Source organism: Carcharhinus amblyrhynchos, chromosome 14 (genome assembly GCF_965287045.1).
Source record: "Carcharhinus amblyrhynchos chromosome 14, sCarAmb.v2.hapA, whole genome shotgun sequence".
In the NCBI taxonomy this organism is placed as follows: domain Eukaryota; kingdom Metazoa; phylum Chordata; class Chondrichthyes; order Carcharhiniformes; family Carcharhinidae; genus Carcharhinus; species Carcharhinus amblyrhynchos.
In genome coordinates, this window is record NC_137337.1 from 47,269,271 (window position 1) to 47,294,116 (window position 24,846).

Here is a 24,846-nt window from a genome sequence, read left to right on the forward strand (position 1 = left end):
GAGGCTGGGTTTGGCTGCGGTTGATGGGCATGCGCAGTGTGACGTTCTACCAAGCACCACTAAGGCCTTGCTCGGTGAGGTGAATGTTGACTGCAATAAAGTCCCGATGGGTTAATAACCAGGAGATAATATTTTCGAATAAACATCCTTTCACTTTTAGCGAAGCTGTGGTGCGGAGCTGATGTTCAGCTGGAGGCTGAAGAGCAGCCCCTTCCATCTTGCCCTTCATGTTGGCTCATCCCCTCCGCAGTCTGGTTTCCCGTTTACCAGCATCCCAGCTTGCCCACCAAGGTACAGCCAGTCGTTCGCCATGCTGTGTGGTCCCACCGTTGTGCACCTCATCCAAAATTTTAATGTCAACTGAGTACAAACAGAATGATAGAAACAAGAGGAAAACACCAAATCCCAAACAAGAAAGAACTGCTCGCGGGAGCGACACAAGCTCTTCATTTTCTTTATTTACAGCCGGGGCAGCCAAGAAAAGAGCAGAGTTCACAAAAAGCCAAACGGGCGAAACATTGGCAGATGCTTCAACAATAGCTAAAGTTGCAAAAACATCAGTTCCGATAAGACCTTTAAGTATTGATGAATGGAAGAAATTGAAAGCAGAATGGTACAATAAAACTCGTTTTGAAGTAAGCATAATGGAAAAACTACTGTCTACTCGTGCTGACGTTGATGTGGCGAAATCACTATTAGTTTTTGTAACAATGGAAACTGGTACTGTTGAGTATGAACTCCTTCTGAAGTACTTGGCATTGTGTGTCCAAAAGCAACATCTGAGCGAGGTGCTTGATTTATACGTCATTATGACAACTAGATTCAAACTATTGGACATTGGGGCTTACAGCCTCTTCATCAGTGGTTTTAGTAAAACAGATCATTGGAGAGAGTCTGTGAAGTTTTTAGATTCGATCAAAAAAATGATGAACCCATCACCAAGGAATTACGGAGATATCATTATTTCTGCACTGCGGCATAATGAAGTAGAAACTGCTTGGAAGTTGTTTAAAGAGATGGAAGACAAAAATTTGAAACCGAATGAGGATACCTTGATAGCATTTTTTGATTGTGGCAAGTCATTTTGTGATGATCAATATGAAAATAAGATGATGTATATCCTTTCTTACTTAAGAGACAATCAGATTTATCCTGGGGAACATTTAATGCACAGCATTCATTCATGGTTTGAGAGGTAAATATTTAGTTACAATATCCTTTTAAAAAGTTGGTTTGAAGTTTGTTCAATTTTAATATATTTTAATGTACAATGTAATGGATTAGATTAGATGCAATTTTCTATGTACATAACATGTTGGTCTACTTCCACATTTGATTGTGAGGTTGCACTAGGTGACCCTTGAGAACCAGTACGCGGTGTTTGATAATTTACAAGATCCTTTCTGTGATCTATTAATTACTATTCATGTGAAAAATTATTTACCTGATGTTTATTACTTAAAGCAGTAACAAAGATCAAATTTAGTAGTCAGTCCATGTGGAATATCCTGACCATTAATTATTACCGTTGTCTTTTTGTAAGGCAAGGTACCTATTGATGCATATTTCAACTCACCACCACTTTTAAATAGACCAATCGCTTGAGACACATATGCTGGCAAAGCTTTTGGTCTTGTATTCATCAGGACGATTCACCGGAATATGAAAAGTAAAGGGAACAATTGTTTTCTTTACTGTTGGTATTCTTATTCACTGTCCTGATGAGTGCAAGACAAAAAATTTCTCTAGTATGTCTTTTTTACCGCAATACCAATCACTTTGGTCATGGGCAGATTATTATATGCTGGCACTTAGTTATTCTAATTAATTGACTACATTAATTAGTTTGTTTGCTGCCACTAAACTATGAGAAGTTTTTTGTGGGATGTTCGGAACTTTACCAGTTATGCCAATCAGAAATCATCAAAGCAACATGTTGGTATAGTTCCAATAACATTAGTCAACAAATCTGGAATGAAATAGTCTCCACTTAACAATCCAATTCAATGTTATTGAGATTGGGAACTTAGAACCTGGTACTTAGAATGTTTTCATATTGATCATCACAAAATGATTTGCCACAAATAAAATGCTTACAATGTGTCTCCATTTGATCAGTTACAAAGTTGTAAATATTTGCATCCATGATTCTTGATACTCTGGTCCCAATCTCACCTGACGAAAGGGCAGAGTTCCAAAAGCTAGTGGCGTTTGCTACCAAATAAACTTGTTGGACTTTAACCTGGTATTGTGAGACATCTTATTGTGTTTACCCAATTTCAACTACATTGTTAGCACTTCTGCTTTGATTAACTACTAGCATTTAAGCAAATGTTAGAACAGTGTGAACAAAATTTTATGATGGCTGTTTTACAAAAATAACTAATTTAAGTTTGATTTTCATTTTAGTATATTGCTATTTTAATTGTTACATTTTGTTTTCAGCATTCCAGGCAACAGATGGGAAGGGCATTTAACAACCATATTACACAGGTATGTTTTTGTAATTGAGAGTTCAAACTATCCTTTAGTTTATTTAGATGTTTCATTTAATTCTCTAAAGCAGCATTTATACTCTTAGCAATTTTATATTTTAGAAAGCATAATTAAAAGAAAGCTCCAGCATTTCTATGTTCTGTAACACCCTGCCTTTTACTCCTGATCTGTTATGAGTTAGCTGAGCCCAGCTGAATTAATAGAGCTAAATCATTGAATCCCAGTGCCTAAGCTAGAAAATGGAAAATAAGTTGGTTACTTGCCCTAAAAGTAGTTCCCACTGCAATGGTCCTTGGGATGGGGGGATTGTCTCATGAGGAGAATTGGGAGTAGCTGCTCATGCTTTATAGGGACAAGTGCATTCTGGCTAATGCTGATCAATTGCCTGCAGTTAAATAATTTCTATATAATTATCAATGCTGAATTAAAAATGTATTTCTGTTCTTTCATACAAACAAGGAGCCAGAGTAGACTACTGGGCCCCTTGAGCCTGCTCTGCCATTCAATAAGATCATGGCTAATATGATTGCAACCTCAACTCCACATTCCTGCCTAACCCTAGTGAGGAATATTTGATTTTGATGGAATACAATTCCAATGCTGCCCATGGCCACAGTGCCTCATGGAAACCCCGTTTAGAGCTGCCAGTTGTTCTGAATCTATTCCATATAGCATAGTAAAGAAGAGTTTCATTTCACTGCAGTGGTCACTCCCACCATTAGTATCATGGACAAATGCATCTGTGGGAAGCAGATCAGTGAGGATGAGGTCACGTAGCTTTCTCAATGTTGGTCCTCTCTTCACTTGATGGAAACCAAACCTAACAGCACTGCTTTTTAGGATCAAGATAACTCAACCAGTAGTGGTGGTAGCGAATCATTCCTAATGATACACATTGATGTCTAACTCTCAGAGAAAATTCAATGCACTTGCAAGTCTCAGTGCTTCTTCCTAATCAGCAGAACAAGGGTACCAGGTTGTAATCGGTAGGAGTTTCTCTTGCCCATATTTGACTTCATGGTCTGGATTCAATGTTGGTGACTCCAAAAACCACATCCTTAAGACTGTACATCACTGTGTTGCCACCTCTGGTGCGTTTGCCATGCAGTTGGCACTGGACATATCTAGGAATGGAGGCAATGGGTGGGATTTTACAGCCTCACTCGTCCCAAAACCATAAAATCCCACCTGAGATCAATGGCCTTTCCCATTGTCCACCCCTCACCTGCTCTGATTCCCGAGGTAGGCGGAATGTTAAAATACTGGCCTATATCTTGGGCTTTGACTGCAAGATGAGTCCATTAATATGATTACATCAGTTAGCTGCTTAACTAATCTTCGGAACAGCATTCCCAATTTTGGCACAAGTCCAAAGGTGTTAGTGAGGAGAACTTTGCGGGGTCAACTGGGTCAGATGTGCCTTTGTCATGTCCACTGCGCAGGTTGATGTCGGCTAGTCTTTCCTTTTTTTTTAATATTCATTCATAGATTGTGAATATTGCTGACCTAGCCAGCATTTCTCTCATTTTCCTTGGGAAAGTGTCGGCGTGCTGCCTTCTTGAACCATGCAGCTTAAGTGTTGTAGGAACATATACAGTGCTGTTAGGGAGGAAATTCTAGGAATTTGATGAAATGGCAGTGAAGGAACAACGATTTGGTTCCAAGCCAGGATAGTGTGTAGGGGAGCTTGCAGGTAATGGTGTTCGTATGCATCTGCTGCCATTGTTCTTTTAGTGGTAGAGGTCCTGGTTTAGGAAGATGCTGTAAAAAGAGACACGGTGAATTGCTGCAGTGCTTCTTGTAGTTAGTACACGTTGCTGCCATTGTCTGTCAGTGACGGAGTAGGTGTCAGCAAACATACTGTTTTGTCCTGGATAATGTGGAACTTCTTGAGTGTTGTTGAAACTGCACTCATTCAGGCAAGTGGAGAGTATTCAATCATTCTCCTGACTTGTGCCTTGTACATAGATGGTGGACAGGCTTTGGGGAAACAGAGGATGAGTTACACTCCACAGAATTCCCAGTCTCCATCCTGCTCTTATAGCCACTATTTTACATGGTTGGCCCAATTGTGTTCCAATTGTGGTCAATGGTAACTCCCAGGATGTTAATAACGGTGATTTCAGTGATGGTAGTGCCGTTGAATGTCAAGTGGAGATGGTTAGATTCTCTCATGTTGGAGTTGCTTCTTGCCTGACACTTGTGTGGCACAAATGTTACTAGCCCAAGCCTGAACATCGTCCAAGTCTTGCTGCATGTGGACACAGACTGTTTCGTGTCTGAGGAATCTCGAATGGTGTGGAACATTGCGCAATCATCAGTGAAGGTCCCCACTTCTGACCTTATGATGGAGAGAAGGTCATTGATGAAACAGCTGAAGATGGTTGGGCCAAGGACACTATCCTGACAAATTCCTGCAACAATTTCCCAGGACTGAGATGATTGACATCCAACAACCACAACCATCTTCCTTTTGCTAGGTACGACTCCAACCAGGGGAGAGTTTTCCGCCGATTCCTATTGATTTCAATTTTGCACGGGCTTCTTAAAGCTACGCTCGGTCAAATATTGCCTTGATGTCGAGGCCAGTCACTCATACATCACCTCTAGAGTTCAGCTTTTTAGTTCACGTTTGGACCAAGGTTGTTAGAAGATCAGCAGCTGAGGTCCTGTTGGAAACTAAACTGGGTGACAAAGGGTCCATGTTATTGTTGCTTGATAGCACTGTTGATGATAATCATCCATCACTTTGCAGGTCTTTGGTGTTGGATTTGTGCTGCTTTATGTGCACAGGTTATTTCCACATTGCCACACAGATACCAGTACTGTAGCTATACTGGAACAACTGCACCAGAGTACAGCTAACTCTGGAGCATGGCCTCAGTACTGTTGTCAAAATATTATCAGGGCCCATGGCCTTTGATGTATCCAGTGCCTTCAGGTATTGATTTTATTTCGTTTCTTATATTGCATGAAATTAATTAACTGAAGATTGGCATCCATGATGCTGGGGATCTCAGGAGAAGACCGAGTTGGATCATCCACTTGGCATTTCTAGCTGAAGATGACAATAGTTCTTTTTAGAAGTTCATTTACAAGATGAGTGTTGCCGATAGGACCAACATTTATTTCTTATCCCTAGTTACCCTTTTACCCTTGCAAAAGTGATGGCGAGCTGCCTTGTTGAACCATTGCAGTCCTGAAGGATAGGCACACCCACAGTGCTGTTAGGGAGGGAATTCAGGATTTAGGCCCAGTGGCAATGGTTAGCCTTATCTTTTTTTACTGATGTGCTTGGCTTCCCCATCATTGAAGTTGGGGATATTTGTGGGACTTCCCCATTCAATAAATTGTTTAACTGTGCACCACCATTCATGACTGGATGTGCAGACCTGCAAAGCTCAGTTCTAATCTGTTGGTTGTGGGATGCTTAGATCAGTCAATGACATGCTGCTTCTGATGTTTAGGATGCAACAGTCCTGTTTCAGAGCTTCACTAGGTTGACACCTCATTTTTAGGTATGCCTGGTGTTGCTGCTGGCATGTCCTCCTGCACTCTTTGTTGAATCCAGGTTAATACCCGAGCTTGATGGTAATGGTAGAGTGGGGGATATGCTGGACCGTGAGGTTATAGATTGTGGTTGTATGTAGTTCTCCTGCTACTGATGACCAACAGCGCCTCGTCGGTGCACAGTTTTGAAATGTAGTTCTGTTCGAAACCTAACCCATTTAGCGCAGTGGTCGTACCACACAACATGATAGAAGTTATCCTCAATGTGAAAACAGGACCTTGTATGGGACAGTGCAGTGGTCAATCCTCCTGATACAGTTTTCTTAAAACTATTTGGATTATTTGACACAACTGGGTGGCTTACTAGGCTATTTCAGAGGAAAATTAAGAGTTAACTGCATTGTTATGAGTTGAGGGTCGCATGTATGTTAGATCCAGAACAGGCCTACTTCCCTAAAGGACATTAATGAACTAGATGAGTATTTACAACAATCAAGCAGTTTAATGGTCACCATTGTTGATCATGGATTTTTATTCCTGATTTTTAAAAAATTTAAAATACCCAACTGCCGCAGTTATATTTAAATTCAAGTCTCCAGATCATTAGTGCAAGCGTCTAAATAGTGAGTATAATAACATAAGCACTATACCACCATCTCAGGATAAGGTGTAAGCCATTTAGGACTGAAATTAGGAGAAATGCCTTCATTGAAGGGGTTGTGAATCTTTGGAATTCTGTACCCTGGAGAGCTGTGGATGCAGTCGTTGAGTATATTCAAAACTGACATCAATGGAATTTGGAGGAAACCAAAGGATGTGGCAATAGGGCAGGAAAGGAGTTAAAGTTGAAGAACAACTTATTGATCTTATTGGAGAGTGGAGCAGGCTTCAGGAACTAGACAGCTTCCCTTGCTTATATTTCTTAATAGTCATCAAAATCTTGTATTTTGTGTTATTTTATTACATTAATTGTAATTCAAGTATGTATATTATGAATTCAGTATTTACTGGCGTTCACTTCTCGTGTATGCAAAACAATGAAATATCTTTAAAATCCTTCATTCTCAGTTTTTTTGCATTGGAAAAAGGAAGAGTTAATGGTTTTAATGGGTCACTGATTCTGTAGCTAATTTCCTTCAGTTTCTTCGGCTTCTGTTGCCATCTATGAATATGAATTCTTCATTCTGAGTGGCTAAGGTTACAAAAGAATTGCACCAAAAGTCCAGTTTTAAACTCAAATTGCTTTTGAATGTACACCTGCAAATCTGAAGAGTAGTGCCACTTACATAGATAGCAGTGGCGCCATCTTTCCGAATGGTCTTCAAAGATTAAATGCGTCTGACTAGAGCAATTCCGACCTCCACTTGTGAAGGCTTTGTAGGAAGAATCAACAAGTTCTCCAGCATTTAAAATTTTAAAACCAAAGTAACAGTCATATAATAAGAAAAGGGAAGGGGTAAAATACAAGAACAAATAAGGGCTGGAATTTTCTGGCTGTTCATGCCCTGCCATGGTTGTAACTGAGGACGGAGAATTTGGCACTCAGCCAAATCTCCATTCGCTGCAGCGGGGCCAGAGAATCCTGCCGGCGTCTACAGCCAGAAAATACAGTCCAGATCTAGAATCTATTATAATATTTGAAGTAAATAAATATAAATAAATTGAAATGAAGAAAGCACGTACACTTAGACAACAACTTTCACATACTTGGGATGTCCGAAAAGTGCTTTACAGCAAGTGAATTATATTTGACATTGTCACTGTTCTGCTTGCCAAAACACACACTATCACAAATATTAATTCAATAAATGACCAGGCTGAGGAATGTAGGTTGGCCAGGACACCAGGAAATCAATCCTGCTTTTCTTTGAATCTGTGAGAGATTTTAAATCCACCTGAATAAAGAGACAGTGTCTTGGTTTGACAACCCATCTGAAGGATAAAATAATTTTTAAAAGACTTCTACTTATACGTTTCTGTTAATTTCAGTCTCTTGTTGAAACAATCTGCCCATTACAGCCAACTGCGTACTGATGTGTTGAGCAATAACGTAAAGCATTAGTATGGCATTTGATTCTACAGCATTCCCCAACGTACGCAGTTTGTAATCAAAATCCTATTAAGAGACAGCAATGTGGTGTCACTGTGGTGCTTTGTGACTCTTTGTAAACCAACACTGGGGAGCATATTGACAGGGATCTGAAATCAGGCACATCATCTCACCTTTTGGCAGAGGTCAATGCCAAATAAAAGTTACGAGGCATAAATTTTCCATCTTTGTGCACTGTTCCTCGTATTTTGCAAGTATTATTTTTGTATCCATTGGGATGGCAGCTCTTTGCTGAAAGCTACAAAAAAATTTGTGTTGCTTTCTTCTTGTGATATTTGTCTGTAACTGTTAATAGGACAAACAATTAGCAAGTCATTAAGTTCTGTGAATGTCTACAATTTCTCCACACACCACCAATTGTTGTCCTGTATATTGCATTTTCCACAAAATGTACAATAGGCAGTGAAAATGCTAGGATCTGAGTGATAATCTTATTATAAATGATGGCTTTTCCTGACTAAATTTTGTTATCATTTTGTAAGTCATTTCTTGGCATGTGTGTGTGAAACTGATTTATTTGAACACATGTTCCAGTGGAGAATGCCAAGAATGCAACACAGTGCTAGAATCCATTCAGCTGAGTGAGGAAGAATACAGCTTATTACGAGAGTGTGTGATGAATGATATCATTCAAGGAACAGACATTTTTAAAAAGACAACTCCTCAGGTAAGCAGTGAAATTAGTTTAAAAGTATTGTTTGCGGATAGTATTAAAAAAATTATAAACGTTTGCAGCATCTGTCTATTCAGCAGTTTTTAATTGAAACCATTGCAGAAATATGGATATGAATCAATAACGTTTTAGAATCTAAACCAGAAAATGCTGGAAAATCTCAGCAGGTCTGACAGCACCTGTGGAGAGAGAATAGAGCTAACATTTTGAGTCTGGATGGCCCTTTGTCAGAGCTGGACAAAAATCTGTTGGAGAGAAGTGTAGTACTTAAGGAGTACTTTAGAATCACTTGACTGTGCATTAAAATCATAATTGGTTTTGTACTTCAGCAGAGCTGCAAATAATTTCAGCCCTTGTTTAATTGACAACCACCAAAAGGAGCACAGTGGGTTCCAGCGTAAATTACTGGTGATCTAGTGTTTACCAGAGCTTTCACCATCTCCCACCTTGTATCACAAATATCAGAGTTTCACAGAAAGGTTTTACAATGCTTTAACTTGATGTTCACAGCATGTAGCTCTTAATGGACTGATGCCACCTATTCTGTTTTGTCTGTATGAGTATGCAAGATGTCTAATTTATACAGCTGTTGTTGCATCTATGTTTTCATGTAGAAATTACAAGAGTACATTAAAATTGCAGAAAGACCTGTTCCATTTTAAACGTTTTCAGGAATGATGGTTAATGGTAGTGAAATGAAAAAGGTTTACAGCATTTAACTGTTATTGAGATAACTTTGGTTGTTGATCATGATTTATCTGACTGAATAGTGCTTACTCCCAATAGATTGAATGGAATTACTACTTTTAGAAAAAATTGTAAAAGCAAACTGATTTTATGTTTTGTACACCAGCAAATTATAATTTTTCCTCTTTGCATATCCTTCACTACCAACTACAGTTTGCATTATAGAGTCTTTAGTGTAGTGAAACCTCAAGATGCTTAAAAGGAGGATCTTTGAACAAAATTTGACAACAAATCACATATGGTATTAGAACGAATGACTAAATACTTGATCAAAAGTGTAGGCTTTAAGATGCATCTTCAAGGAAGAAGCAAGAGGCAGTGAAATTTAAGGAGAGAATCTCAGAGCTTGGGGCCTAGATGGCTGAAGGCACCAATAATTGAGCAATTAAAAAATGGCAATGCACAAGAGGCTAGAATTGGTAGAGTAGTGCCAAGTTTAAGGGCCTGGAGGAGGTTGCAGAAATAGGAGAGACAGGACCATGTGGCGGAATAGAAAATAAGGATGAGAATGATAAAATCAACATTGCCCCATTCAGGTAACAATATAAATTAGAAAGGGAGACAATGACTTAGTGGTATAATCGCTGGACTATTAATCCAGAAACTTAGTTAATATTCTGGGGACCCGGGTTCAAATTCTGCCATGGCAGATGGTGGAATTTGAATTTAATAAAAAATATTTGGAATTAAAAATCTACCGATGAAACCATTGTTGATTGTCAGAAAAACCCATCTGGTTCACTGATGTCTTTTAGGGGAGGAAATCCTTACCTGGTTTGGTTTACATGTGACTCCAGAGCCATGTGTGGTTGACTCTCACTCCCGCTGAACAAGGGCAACTAGGGATGGGTAAGAAATGCTGACCAGCCAGCAATGCCCATGTCCCACAAATTAATTTTAAAAAGCACAGGTGATGGGGCAAATAGGGTTAAGATATGGGCAACAGAAGTGTGGGTGGAAGATGGGAAGCTGACTAGAAAAACATTGGAATAGTCAAATCTTTTGTTAGCACAGACACAGCTGAGGGTTTCAGCAGCAACTGGACTGGGTTACAGTTAAAAATAGGTGATGGAAGTAGGCAGTCTTGATGATAGAATGGGTATAGACATTCAATTAGTTGCATTAACTTCAATTCTCCACCTTTATCCTAACGTTAACAAAGTTCCATTACAGGTGATACCACTTGACCACATTCTCTGCACAGCTGCATCCTCTGATTCACCAACAACCCTGATTTATGTTAAAACCTCTCAAATTGCTGGTCAGCCCTATATCCTGAGACAATTTGCATGTCACCAATCACAGAGGATGCAAGATCTATTGGATTCAAAGCAACCATTTCTTAACAAAGTCTTTATTGTTCCTGCCAAAACTCTGTGTCAGATAAATGCTGTCTTTGTTTGTATCAACAATAAATTAACAGCTAAAATATTCTTACTGGCCTTCTAATGGAAACATATTTAATCCGCATCTAAGCTGATTTAAATGAGGGGAGCATTCACACTTAAGTGTTCTGGCCTCAGGAATCATTTGGCATGATCTCACTTTTGGTCATTATTGCTCTGCTAATGTGCTCATTCTGTGAACTTACTGAGTCCACTGAGGGACAACAGGGATACTTGGGGAGCCTTGGCATTTTTGCTGTCATCTAATGATGCTTGAACTGCTACAGTTGAAATGAGGATCTGCTTAGGGATTTCATCCAAAAGTGCACGTCTTGGGTTCAAACACTACCACTGAGGTGACCAAATGCCACTGGAGTATCAGTGCTGATACGTTACCGTCATTAATTGATATCCTGTGAGGAAAAAGAGTTCAAAATGTTTCTATCATATATTTTTGATAAAGGTTTAATTATACTTCCCTGATAATACACAAGAATCTGGTGACTAGGTCCACCGACTGACATCACATGAATACTAATCTAAATGGGAGGATGGGTAAACTGCAAGATGAGATAATTCCAAACATACAAGTTCACCGGAACATTAACATTTCCATCAAATGACTTCACAAAAGTACAATTTATTTACAGTGATAACACACCTGTGAACAGTAAGTGACATCAAAATATTTTAACTTTCCTAACCCTACCCTACACCTTGGTGCAGCACCGTAATCCGCAGCAGAGTTGGAGGCTGACTGCTACATCCTGATGCCTGTGATGACGTTGGCAGATACTCTCTGGTGGCAGACCCCAGCCTAATGAGGGTCTTTTGCTCAGGGACAGAAGCACTCTCGATAGCCTGCACTGGAGGGTTGCAGGTGCAGGCAGAGGGGACTGAGCAGCTGCACATCTTTGGAATTTCCGGAGCGGAAGCCTCTGGGGTGTCCAGCTGATGCTCATCCTGCCAGTGGGTGCCTGAGGGCTTTGGCCTGATTCCTGTAGAGAGGTCACGATGCCTCATCCCCATGTCACCTACATCCTGATGGTTCCCACTGGGGTGTGTGGCTATGGAGTGCAGGATTAAGCACAGATCCTGCAAGATCTGCTGGACCAAGATCTCCATGGTGGATGCCAAGCTATGGTGACTTTGCGGTGCTCACATGTCGGAGCCATGACATAAGACAGAATGCTGGTGCACTCTTATCATTTGATCTAGTCTGCTGAGTAACTCAGGAATCTGTCTTTGCATCTCCTCTATTGAGCTGGTAGTCACTTCCAAAGGCTCACCACTGACTGGGAATGAACAGGTGGCTGGTTCCCAACAGCTCTCCGAGTGCTAGAGACCTGGGCTGTCCCTCTGACTACTGCAGGGATGTGTCAGTGAGGTGTTCTCCAGAAAAGGATTCTGAGTCTAATTTAAATACTTTAACTAAGGCTTAGTTTCCTGATGGAAGGTCATCTTGGTCTGAAATTGCAACTTTGTTTCTCCTCACAGATGTGCTTGATCTGCTTGAGTATTTTCAGCAATTTTACTTTTGTTTCAGCTTCCTTATCTACCAGACTGTAGCCTGAAGATGGCGCTTTTGTCACAGGAGCTTGAAATATGCTTCAGATTTGTTACTCAGGCTTGTCTCCAGCACAGGCAAACTAGTTTGATTTACATCAGCGTCCAGTTTGCATTTTATTCTTAAGATGAATCTTTTGCAGTAAGTTGTTATGATCTATAATTCACTACTTTACGCAAAGAACTGTTACAATATGGAATACACTGCCTGAAATGTTGTTTGAAGCAGAAATATTCCATCAGACTGCAAAGTAGCAAATGTAACCTCTGTTCAAAAACGGAGAGCATAAAACAGGACACCATAGCCCTGTTATCTTGATGTCTATCGTGGAGGAGGATGTCAAAATTAATTGTTAAGGAGGATATAACTGGGTACTTAGAAAAACTCAACGCAATTGGAAAGAGTCAGCATGGTTTGGTGAAAGGGAAGATTTGTTTAACCAAATTTAGTTTGAGTTATTTGAAGGATTAACACACTGTGGATAAAGGGAATACATACTGTATTAGGATTTCCAGAAGATATTTGATAAGATGCCAAAGGTTATTGTGGAAAATAAAAGCTCATGGTGCAGGGGGTAACATATTAGCATGGATAGAAAATTTGCTGGCTGGCAGAAAACAGAGAATGGCTAATTAGGTCTTTGTCTGATTGGCAGGATGTGATGAGTGGAGTCCCACAGAGGTCTGTGTTAGGTCCTCTTTTTATAATTTACATCTAGGCTTTAGATGAGGAGAGCAAAGGCATGGTAGCTAAATATGCCAACAATACAAAGAATAGGTAGGACAGCATGTTGTGAAGAAGAAATAGAGTTTGCCAATGGATATAGATATGTTGAGTGAATGGGCAATTAAACAACTAACCAGAGAGGAGACTCCAGAGACATTCCATCCTCAGTGATGGCTTGGAACAGCACATCAATGCAGAAGACATCACTGAAGCACCTGCAACCATTTTCGTCCAGAAATGCTAACCAGATAATTCATCATGGCCCCCTGCTGAGGTTCTCAGCATCACAAATGCCAATCTTCAATCAAGTCAATTCATAAAAGCAAGAAACAGCTGAATGCACTGGATGCAACAAGGTTAAAAGGCCCCAACAGCAACCCCAACTTTCTTCTGGAAGGCTTGTGCTCCAGAATTAGCTGCACCCTGAGCCAAGCTGTTCCAATATGTGTGGTACTGACAGTGTGGGAAATTGTTCTATCCACAAATGTGGAGGTGCCTGCATAGGACTGGGGTAAACACAATAAGAAGTCTGACAATACCAGGTAAAAGTCCAACAGGTTTATTTAAGTCCGACAGATAAACCTGGTATTTAACCTGGTGTTATGAGATTTCTTACTGTGTCTAACAGGACAAATTCCATCTAGCCAATTATTGCCCAACAATTTACTCTCAGTCATTTGGAAGATGTTATCAACAGCGATTTCAGCAACACTTGCTCAGCAACAGAGCTTGATGCTCAGTTTGGGTTCCACCATGGCCAGCCAGCTGCAAATCTCATTACGACTTGGGGTCCAACCATGGACAGAAGAGCTGAATTCCAGAGGTAAAGTCATAGTGACTGCACTTGACATAGGTCATAAGTTCATAAGATATAGGAACAGAATTAGGCAATTTGGCCCATCGAGTCTGCTCTGCCATTCAATCATGACTGATATGCTCTTCATCCCTATTTTCCTACCTTCTCCCCATTACCCTTCAACCCATTACCAATTTAAAAATCTGTTGAACTCCTCAAATTTACTCACTGTCCTAGCATCCACCGTGTTTTGGAGTAGCAAATTCCACAGATTCACAACCCTTTGGGAGAAGTAGTTTCTCCTCAACTCTGTTTTAAATTTACTACCCCTTATCCTAAGACTATGACCTTTCGTCCTAGAATGCTCTACCAATGGAAGCATCTGCTCCACGTCTAATTATCTGTACCTTTTAGCATCTTATATACCTCAATTTGATCTCCCCTTAGTCTTCTAAGTTCCAGAAAGTATAGGCCTAAATTATTTAATCTCGCTTCATATGTCAAACCCCTCATCTCTGGAATCAATCTAGTGAACCTCCTCTGAACTGCCTCCAATGCCACTACATCTTTCCTCAAATAAGGCAGTCTTTGACTGGGTGTGGCACCATGAAGCTCCAACAAAATGGAGGTCAACAGTGATCAAGAGAAAAGCTCTCCACTAGTTGGATTTGTACCCATCACAGAGGAAAATGGTCATGGTTGCTCGAGGCCAATCATCTCAGCCCAGGATGTTGCTCTCGGTGTCGTGTTCCTCATCAATGACCTTCACTTGATCATAAGATTGGAAGTGGGGATGTTCACTGATGATTGCAGTCTTCAGTACCATTTGCAACTTCTCCAATACTGATGCAGTCTATGGCCACATAAAGACCTGGACAACATTCAGGACTGGACTGATAACTGGAAATAACTTTCATGTCATACAATTGCTGGTCATTGGCCTCTGCATTACCATTGCTAAATTTCCCCACCATCCTCATCCTGGAGATGATTGGTGACCAGAAACTTAACTGAACAAGCCATATACATACTGTGAATACAGCAACAGCAAATAATTAAACCACCTGACTCCCCAAAGCCTGTCCACATCCACAAGGCACAAGTTAGGAGTGTTATGGAAGACTTTCCACTTGCCTGGATGAGTGCAGCTCCAACAACACTCAAGAAGCTCAACACTATCAAGATAAAGTAGCCCACTTCGTAAATACACATCCACCACCTTAAACACACACCCTCTCCGTCATCAGTGCATAATGGTAACTGTGTGTATCATCTCCAAGGTGCACTGCAACAATTCATCAAAGCTCCTTTATTGCACCCTCCAAAACAAGTTAAGAGTGGGCAGATGCATGGCAGATGCAGTACAAAGTGAATAAATGTGAGGTTATACACTTTGGTAGCAAAACAGGAAGGCAGATTATTATCTGAATAGTAATGGATTGAGAGAGGGGTTATGCAACGAGACCTGGGTGTCCTCATTACATCAGTTGTTAAAAGCAGGATCCAGATGCAGCAGGTGCTGAAGAAGACAAATGGTATGTTGGCCTTCATTGCGAGAGGATAGGGAGCAGGGATGTCTTGCTGCAGTGATAGAGGGTCTGGGTGAGACCAGACCTGGAATATTGTGTGCAGTTTTGGTCTCCTTATCTGAGGAAATATGTTCTTGCTGTAAGGTTTATCAGACTGATTCTGGGATAGCGGGACTGATAAATGAGGAGAGATTGAGTAAGTTGGGATGCAGGAAGAATGTTCCCAATAGCTGGGGAAGCCTGAACCAGGAGTCATAGTCTAAGGATACAGGTAAACCATTTAGTACTCAGATGAGAAATTTCTTCACCTTGAGAGCGGTGAGCCTGTAGAATTCTCTACCACAAAAACCAATTAAGGCCAAAAAATTGTATATTTTCAAGAAACAGTTAGTAATTGCTATTGGGGTTAAAGGGACAAAAGGATATGGGGGTGGGGGAAGCGGGAACAGGTTACTGAGTCTGATGTTCAACCATGGTCATAATGAATGGTGGAGTGGGCTCGAAGGGTCGAATAGCTTACTACTCCTATTTTCAATGTTTCTAACCAACTGCCTAGAAGGTCATGGGGAACTGAAGTTCCCTCCAAGTCACACACCATCCTGACCTGGAATCAAATCACCGTTACTTCATTGCCACTGGTTAAAAATCCTAGAACTTCCTCTCTACTGTTGCTATATATAACATCTGTTGATGTAGTGGAATGGGAATGTGAACTGATCAATGTAGAGAATATATATTATTAATGGCCTAGAGATTGAGCGTGGCCATTTTTAGGTGGCCACGACACACACAATCCTGCCACAGCAACCTGCAAGACATGCTGGATCATCGACACGGATGCCATCATCTCACTTCAGAACACCATCCACCTGGTACACGGTACATACTCTTGCAACTCAGCCAATGTTGTCTACCTGATACACTGCAGGAAAGGATGTTCGGAGGCATGGTACACTGGGGAGACCATGTAGACATTACGGCAACGAATGAATGAACACTGCTTGACAATCACCAAGCAAGATTGTTCTCTTCCTGTTGGGGAGCACTTCAGCGGTCATGGGCACTCAGCTTCTGATCTTCAGGTAAGTGTTCTCCAAGGCGGCCTTCATGACATATGACAATGCAGAGATGCTGAGCAGAGACTGTCCCAACTGGGATCTTGGGTCACACTATTTGTAACCCTCACGACTTGCCTGGGCTTACAAAATCTTAAGAACTGTCCTGGCTGGGGACAATACACATCTCTTTAACCTGTGCTTAACCCTCTCTCCACTCACATTGTGTGTACCTTTAAGACTTGATTACCTGTAAAGATTTGCATTCCAACCATTTTGTAAATTGAGTTTGTGGCTTTATGTGCCCTGTTTGTGAACAGAACTCCCACGTATCTAACGAAGGAGTAGTGCTCCAAAAGCTAGTGGCTTTTGCTACCATATTAACCTGTTGGATTTTAACCTGGTGTTGTGAGACTTCTTACCGTGTTTACCCCAGTCCAACGCTGGCATCTCCACATCATTTTTAGGTGCACAGAGCGTGTAGATTGTGCCTTTTATTATCTGAATGGTGACATCTGAGATTCTTCAAATATCGGGTGTCTGATCTCATTTCAGTATTACTGGCTTAATTCCAGATATTACTGGTGAAGCGGATTCCCAGCTTTGCCACAGTTGGTGCTGGGTAAATGCTGTCGGGTCAGGAGAGAAGGCTAGGATATGAAGCTGATTGGGAACTACAGGTTTGGAGAGACAGGATGGGACGCTGATTGGGATTCAAGAGAGGCTGAAGGAGGGCAGTCTGGGATCAAAAAGAGGAGATTTGGAAGATGGGATAGAGAGGAGAAGATTTACAAGAAACCAATTGGAGGTGAAAGAGGGGGCCAGAGAGGCTGATTGGAAATTGGGAGAAGAAAGTTGGGAGGCATAGGAGGAGATAGTCAGAAAAGCAGAAGAGGTGATCAGATGAAAAGATTGGTGGTTAGGGAAGGCAGTCAGGTTTCAGGAGCAGCCAAGGAGTTGGAAAATAGTTAAGATTTGGGAGAAGTGACGGGCTATCAGGGGTCAGAAAAGCAAATTGGGGAATCAAGAGAGGAACCTGGGATTTGGGAGTCATGGTGATCAACAGGTGGGTCTAAATGTGTATTTGGGAAACATAGGAGTATTTGCATTCAGGTAAGTTACTTTCTGTGTTGAAGTTGATCCTTAAGGCCAGTTTCCCGAAGTGCAGCCTACGATGGAATAGACTGTCTCAAGGCAAACGAGCCTTGGAGAGGGAACTTTAGGCAGATACTGGGCTCCTAATTTGCACAGATAAATAGCACCTGTTGGTTGTTTTTACCCAAAATAACAATAGGCATACTTGCACTGGAAATGCACACATTTTGTGTCTGTTGTATTGGCACTCTAGACAGCACCTGAGACATAGGTACTGCGCAGATAAATTTCAGGCCAATATGTTTTGTTTGAGTTGTTTTTGCTATCTTGCGAAAAAAAGCTCTTGGTCTATTGGTATACTTGCCAAGATTGGCAGTTTTGTTTTTTTGGGACAAAGGAAGAAGTCATTCACTCTTACTGAACAGTTTTATTTTTTATAGTTTTTCTTGTTCTTTTATTCTTTTTCTCAATCCTTTCATTCTTTTCCTCAAACTGCTATTTTAGTAAGATTGTATATATAATTGTTTTATTAGCAATGCAGCGTTATCAGACATAAAGCCATATAAACAATTGTTTGTTCTTTAACACAAGACTTTCTGAAAGAGTAATGTTTTTGACAACTAAAAAAATTCCAGAAGTACCTGTTTTGTAACACCTATCTGTGTTTTATCTATGTTGTGTTTAATTATTTCACTGCATCGTGATTCAAGTTCTTTTTGTCATGTTTGTACTTTTTGTGAAGCTGGGTACTAATGAAGACACAGTAGATTTTGGGGGCGGGGAATTCCCCCCCCCCCCACCCACAGGAATTTTAGCAGGTGGGGGTATGGACCATGCAAAGATCCCTTGACCTTGGGTGGGATTTTCTGGATTCAGGGCGAGTGTGGCCAGAAAGTCCCGACCCTGGTCTCTTTCGGTTTGTATGTAAGGGTTGTGCTGATTCATCTGACCTAATTACTAAGTAGCTCGAATGAAAAGATCAAGTCCTTCATTGCCCTTGGCATATTAATCATTTATGTGAACTCTTTAAATCTGGGGTTTCCAAAAGCTGGTAGTCAATACTAGGGATGGATTGGAGCATATGTTTTCAATTTGTGCAACATTTGAATCATTAATAAAATGTTGCCACTGTAGGTAACAGCTTAGTGCCGTAGAATCCTATTCTACTTTTGTTTAAAATCAGAAAACAAAGATGAAAAATAAAATCTAATCACAACTAATTGAATGTGATGGATACCAACACCATAATGAAATACATGAAAAATATAAACAATGGCCTGGCATTCAATAAATAGCCATTTGCTCTTTTTGAGTTTAAAATAATAAATTGCTGCAGGCCACTGAGCAAAGGATTCCATTCCGAAGATTCCATGTTCATTTAATGATCCTGTCAATCAGAGTCTTAATTTTTCAATTAGCAGTTGTATATTTGCTAGTAAAACACTCAATGTCTTTGTAGGGAAAGTAGTAAACTATAGCTCTCTGTTAGCAGCTTAGGACTTTGCTGACTGCTTTTCTCCATTTATTCTCAAGCTTGCCAAATTATTTATAATAAAATTGGAAGGACAGGTTTACTTTTTTGTGGAGTGTGTTAAAATTACTGTGAAGTCTAGCACAACAGGCTAAGTATATAAGTAGTATTGCAGGTTTGAGCATATTCTGTAATTTTCTTTGGCAAAATTATATTTTCCCCATTGGTAATAGAATTAAAAACAACCAGAGCAAGTAGCAAAAGTAGAAATAGATTAGTTTAATATTCAAATCAAAAATGAGCAGTATTTAGAAGTGAAAACAGTTTTCTGATCACTTAATAGGATTAATTTTTTTCAAGAGGGGTTTGAATGAGTGTTTGTTTATTTTGACAGTTTCATGAGCATTTCAAAGACATCCCAATTTTATTGTAAGGCCATGACTTCTAGCCAGAGTTCTAGCTAGGATATTGGGCAATGAAGGGTGTGAGGGAGAAGTCGGGGGAATGAATGTCAGGGTGCTTAATACTCAAGAACAGGTAGGGCTGATGTCGCACAGTACCGAGAGGGGCTTTCTAACCTGCCTGCTTCAGCATCCATCATCCCACAACGAAAATAGCTTGGCAGGCACTGTCAGGAAGGAGGTGAGATTGCAACATCTGGAAATGTCACCATTCGTGTTCCTCCATCAAAAATGAAAATTCATGTCCTTGTATCTAGGAGTATTTAAAGGACCCAGCTCTGTCCTTTTTTGAACCAGATATCTTATCACCATTACTCCCGTTTTCTAATGTTTAGTGTCTATCCGCGTCTGTGGTTTACCAACATTATTTACTGCAGTGTGTGCATGCACTGTAAACCTATTTTTGACCTTATTTCATTCCCTTTTATTCTGACCCCACCTTATGCCTTATTATTTCTTACTGCAATGTTCTTTATCTCTATCTCTCTTTTGCGCATCTTGTTTTTCCTTTCTAATGTTATATCCTGGCTCTTATCCCCCTGCCAAGTTAATTTAAACTCTTTCAATAGAACTCACAAACTACCTCAAGCATAGGTCTGCTGAGGTGCAACCTTCCTGGCCTGTAATGTCCCATCTTTCCCAAAAACAGTTTTTAATGTGCCATGTTGCTCTCCTTTCCAAATCACCTTTCAACCACGCATTCAGTTGAATGCAAAAGCCCGCTGGTCCACAGTAGAAGCGTAGTGAACACTGAATAACATTTTGTTTGCAGCTAATCACAAAATCTGAACCATTGGGTTATAATACTTTTAGGAGGGACAATTTCATCAGAGAAGAGGAAGAGTGGCCATGTTAATGAAGGAGAAAAATCACATTGTTGAGAGGACTGATGTATGTAATAAACACCTGACATTTCTGCTCAGGTTCAAAGGCAAGTATTGTACAATTGGGCAAGAATGTCTGGTTCCTAGGGAATTGTAGATCATCAAAAAGTCAATATCTTCAAAAAAAAAATGAAGTGTCAAAGAGATTATCATTTTATATTCAAATATTTATAGTAGGTTAACAAAATGGTTGACTATTTTCATTATTTTTAGGAACTGCAACATTTCCAAACCTTTGTGAAAAACCGTCCGCCTTTTGATGTTGTAATTGATGGATTGAATGTTGCTAACATCGCAACTAAGGGTAGTCAGTCCAGAATTGTGAGTATTCTGTTAAGATGGCTCAAAAAATTCCTTAATGTTTTTACACCATTGATTTTTTTGAGGAATTATCAATGTCACAGAATTGTACAAAATGAAAAATGCCAATCCAAATAAGTGGAACACAAACTGTGTATAGTGATTTGAAATTTTACATGACAAATGCTACAACACATAAAGCTATAACCTTTCATAATTTTGAGGTGGTTTCAGAAAATGTGCAAATTTGTAGGCCACATTAAGATGTAAGATGTATTTCATTTTGCCCTGTTTCACTTATTTCTCATTGTGTTTTTGATATAAACAATAATTGTATACTGCCAGTAGAAAGAGGAAGGAAATCTAGTTGCACAAGTCAGAATTACAGAGCTTTTGGAGAGTTGTAGGGCTGGAGGATGTTACTGTGATAGGAAGGTGGGAGAAAACCTTGGTGGGATTTGAACACACCATGTTTGAAGGTTACAGGTTCGATTCTCTACACCCACATTGTCTTCAGTTAAGGACAATGGCCTTTGTTGTTTTAGATTAGCAAAATGAAAATTGGTCATTAGTCTTATTTCTCTGAACTGCTATCCAGAGGCCCTTGCAAAAAGTGCTGAATTCTGGATAATTACCATAAATACTTCAATATTGTTATGTAAGGGTATTTCATAAACACCTGCTTTAGTTTTGTTTACACTCTAGAGAGGTAACAGCTCCTATAATAAATCAATTTTTGTTATTTTGAATCTGTATGCAAACCAGATCTTTTGTTTAAAACCCACAACCCCTAACATAGTTAGGACATTAACAATATAATCATTCTTTTTATGTCAGATTCTGTTTACTTCTACATGTTGAGTATTTATATTTCTTGCAACTACCATTTAATGATTAATCTCCATTTTCCTATTGATTTCTACTAGTCATGTCCTTATCAATTAGGCAAATTTTTGATCCAGAAAGAAGTGAAGGTTTCAGGGAGCAGGCAAGAAAGTGGAGTTGATGTCACGATGAGACCAGTCGTGATCTTATTTAATGAAGGAGCAGATTCAGCAGGCTGAATGACCTTCTGCTGTTCTTATTTTTCATGACATAGTGTTCATTAAGAAATTATGCAGGAAACAACAAAGGCTACCTGAGAGAAACTCTTGGATTTTTTTCTTGTCCTATCTGGCCTCCCCATTTAGTCCCTATTTAACAACACACTTAAGATCAAAAATTAGCTTCCTACCAGAAGCACAGTACATTTGAAGTAGAATAGCTAAATACCTTTTTCAAATAATATACAGTGTGTGTAATGCAAAATGTTGTCCGTTGTGGCTCAGTTAGTAGCACTCTCATCTCTTGAGTCAGAAAGTTGTGGGTCCACGACCCACTCCAACACTTGAGCATGATTTTTTGATCGTGGTGTTAGGAACACTGAACTTTATAAGATGGTTTTGTTTTAAACTGTCTCCCTTAATTTGAGGTAAAATAGAGTAGTGTGATGTGCTTGTTATGGAGATAGAAACTCAAATCAAAACTCAGTGAAAATAAGATGCAGGTTTTAACACCATGATGTAAAGTAGGAGGCAATGGGCTTTACTCGTATCAATTCTCAGATGCTCAGGGTCAATTAGATGGAGAGACCTACAACAGATGTTGATACGCCAGGCAGAAGAAATGGACTGTTTTGGGCTAACTATCAAGAGGATGCTAGCGATCAAGGAATCACAGATTTGTTACAGCACGGAAGGAGGCTATTCAATCCATCATGTTTGAACTGTAAGCAATGCACCTAATGCTATTTCACTACTTCCTCCTTGTATTCAAACACCAGTGGGGAAAAAAAAATTCCCCCCCATCAACTCTGTCCATATCCCTCATGATTTTGAATATTTCTATCAGATTTCCTCGGAAATGTCTCTTCAGTTCCAACTTGTCCAATCTATCTATATAATCTGAGTTTCTCATCCCTGGAATCATTTTCATGAATCTCGTTTATACGACCACATTCACATCTTTCCTGAAGTGTGGAGTCCAGTACTGGATGCAAGACTATTAGTTTAGTCACAGCAGTTTTTTATACAAGTTTAATATAACTCCTTTCATTTTTGCTCGATGCCCCTATTAATAAAGCCTAGGGTACTGTGTGCTTTATTAACCACACCCTCAATCACCTTCAGTGACTTATGCACATGTAACCAAGTTCCCTCTGCTACCATATCTCCTTTAGAACTGTATCCCTTATTTTTATTGCTTTTCCATGTTCTTTCTACAAAAATGGATTACTTCACACTTCTAGAATAGAGAATTGAAGACCAAGGAGTTGCCAGAGGATGCCTTGCTACTGCAAGTCCATTTATTTATGTACAAAGGTTGAGTGAAGTAACTTGGTTTAAAAAGACACTGGGAGATTCACCCTGGTGTACAAGGAGAAAAAATTCTGTTAAAGCCGAGAGTTTCAATACAAAACTACAGGCTGAATTTAGTCCATAAGCCAGGGCTTCTGCCAGCAGTCCCAGAAGTTAACAGGATTCTCAAAAGGGCAGGAAAGAGCTGGGTGACCACAATCACATGTTGCCAGCCAATTAGGGAAAGTGACGCATGGGCCCATCTGATTATGTGGTGGGGACAGATCTTTTTGTTGATCTCATTGATAATGCTGCCTTTGGATTCCTGAGGTGCCTCGCTCAGCTCATGTGTTCAACATTATTATTTCCATTTAAAACTAAAGACTTAATTATACTGTTCGAACAGCATTAATCTTGTTCCATATCACTGCTGTGAATTACTCATTATTAAATAATAGATGCCTTATTTTATAATTCCAAGCTCTGCTGCTCTTAGATCATTTTTGTGCTATTTTATGCAGGTTCCAATATCAAAAAAGTCATGTTGCATTCAGTTAAGTTGACAAAAATGCCACTGGCTACAGGCCCACGCTCTGAACTATGCCCCTCAGACTGTTCCATTGAAAACTCATTTCATCATCCTGTGGAAAATGGCTGTGAAATGGCTGACCATGCAAGTCTCTGCTTCAACATTGCCAGCTTTCACCATGATCCCTAGTTATCGCTCGCTTAATCATCAAAGGTGTTTTTAATCCTGTTCATCAGCAGGCAAATTATTTATAATAGCCATCTTAACTATCTCAGTTGGCTTCCTGCCACATGGATGTGGGTTCGCTGTCTCGCTGCCTTCTTGCCAGCTGCTTAATCTAGCTGTCATTTCCAACTATCAGAACATAAGAAATAAGAAATAGGAGCAGGAGTAGGCCATCTAGCCCTTCGAGCCTGCCCCGCCATTCAATAAGATCATGGCTGATCTGTCGTGGCTCAGTTCCACTTTCCCGCCCTCTCCCCATAACCTTTAATCCCCTCTCTTATCAAGAACCCATCAACCCGCTTCTTAAAGATATTTAGCGAGGCAGCCTCCACCACTTCAACGGGCAGAGAATTCCAGAGATTCACCACCCTTTGAGTGAAGAAGTTCCTCCTCAACTCCGTTCTAAACCGCCTCCCCTTTATCTTGAGGCTGTGCCCCCTAGTCCTACTGTCTTTTTTGAGCGGGAAGGGTCTCTCCACTTCTATCCTATCCATCCCATTCATCATCTTATACGTCTCAATGAGATCTCCCCTCATTCTTCTAAACTCTAACGAGTACAAGCCTAGTTTATTCAGCCTCTCCTCATAGCTCAATCCCCTCAACTCCGGTATCAGCCTAGTAAACCTCCTCTGCACTCCCTCCAGGGCCAAAATATCCTTGCGCAGGTGCGGCGCCCAAAACTGCACACAGTACTCCAGCTGCGGCCTCACCAATGCCCTATACAGCTGCAGCAAGACCTCCCTACTTTTATATTCAATCCCCCTTGCTATGAAGGCCAGCATCCCATTCGCCTTCCTGACCACCTGCTGCACCTGCAAGCTGGGTTTTTGCGACTCATGCACAAGGACCCCGAGGTCCCTCTGCACCGTCGCCTGCTGCAGTTTTTCGCCACGTAAGTAATAGTCCTTCCTACCATTCTTCCTACCAAAGTGGACCACCTCACACTTGCCA

General features: G+C 40.3%; 1 protein-coding gene across 3 annotated transcripts in view; it reads left to right on the forward strand.

Annotated features, from left to right (window-relative positions):
- The first annotated feature begins 14 nt into the window (after nt 1-14).
- The window catches only part of prorp (protein only RNase P catalytic subunit), a 64,193-nt gene continuing 39,361 nt past the window's right edge, over nt 15-24,846 (forward strand). Inside the window, exons 1-4 of one of the 3 annotated variants that reach the window (XM_080202813.1) lie at nt 15-79; nt 2,446-2,493; nt 8,651-8,783; nt 20,719-20,826. In XM_080202813.1, the coding sequence (XP_080058939.1) occupies nt 24-79; nt 2,446-2,493; nt 8,651-8,783; nt 20,719-20,826 (345 nt within the window). In that variant the 5' untranslated portion in view covers nt 15-23. Of the gene's footprint in view, nt 1,196-2,445; nt 2,494-8,650; nt 8,784-20,718; nt 20,827-24,846 lie in introns of all 3 variants that reach the window. The other 2 variants (XM_080202811.1, XM_080202814.1) reach the window with 2 other exon arrangements.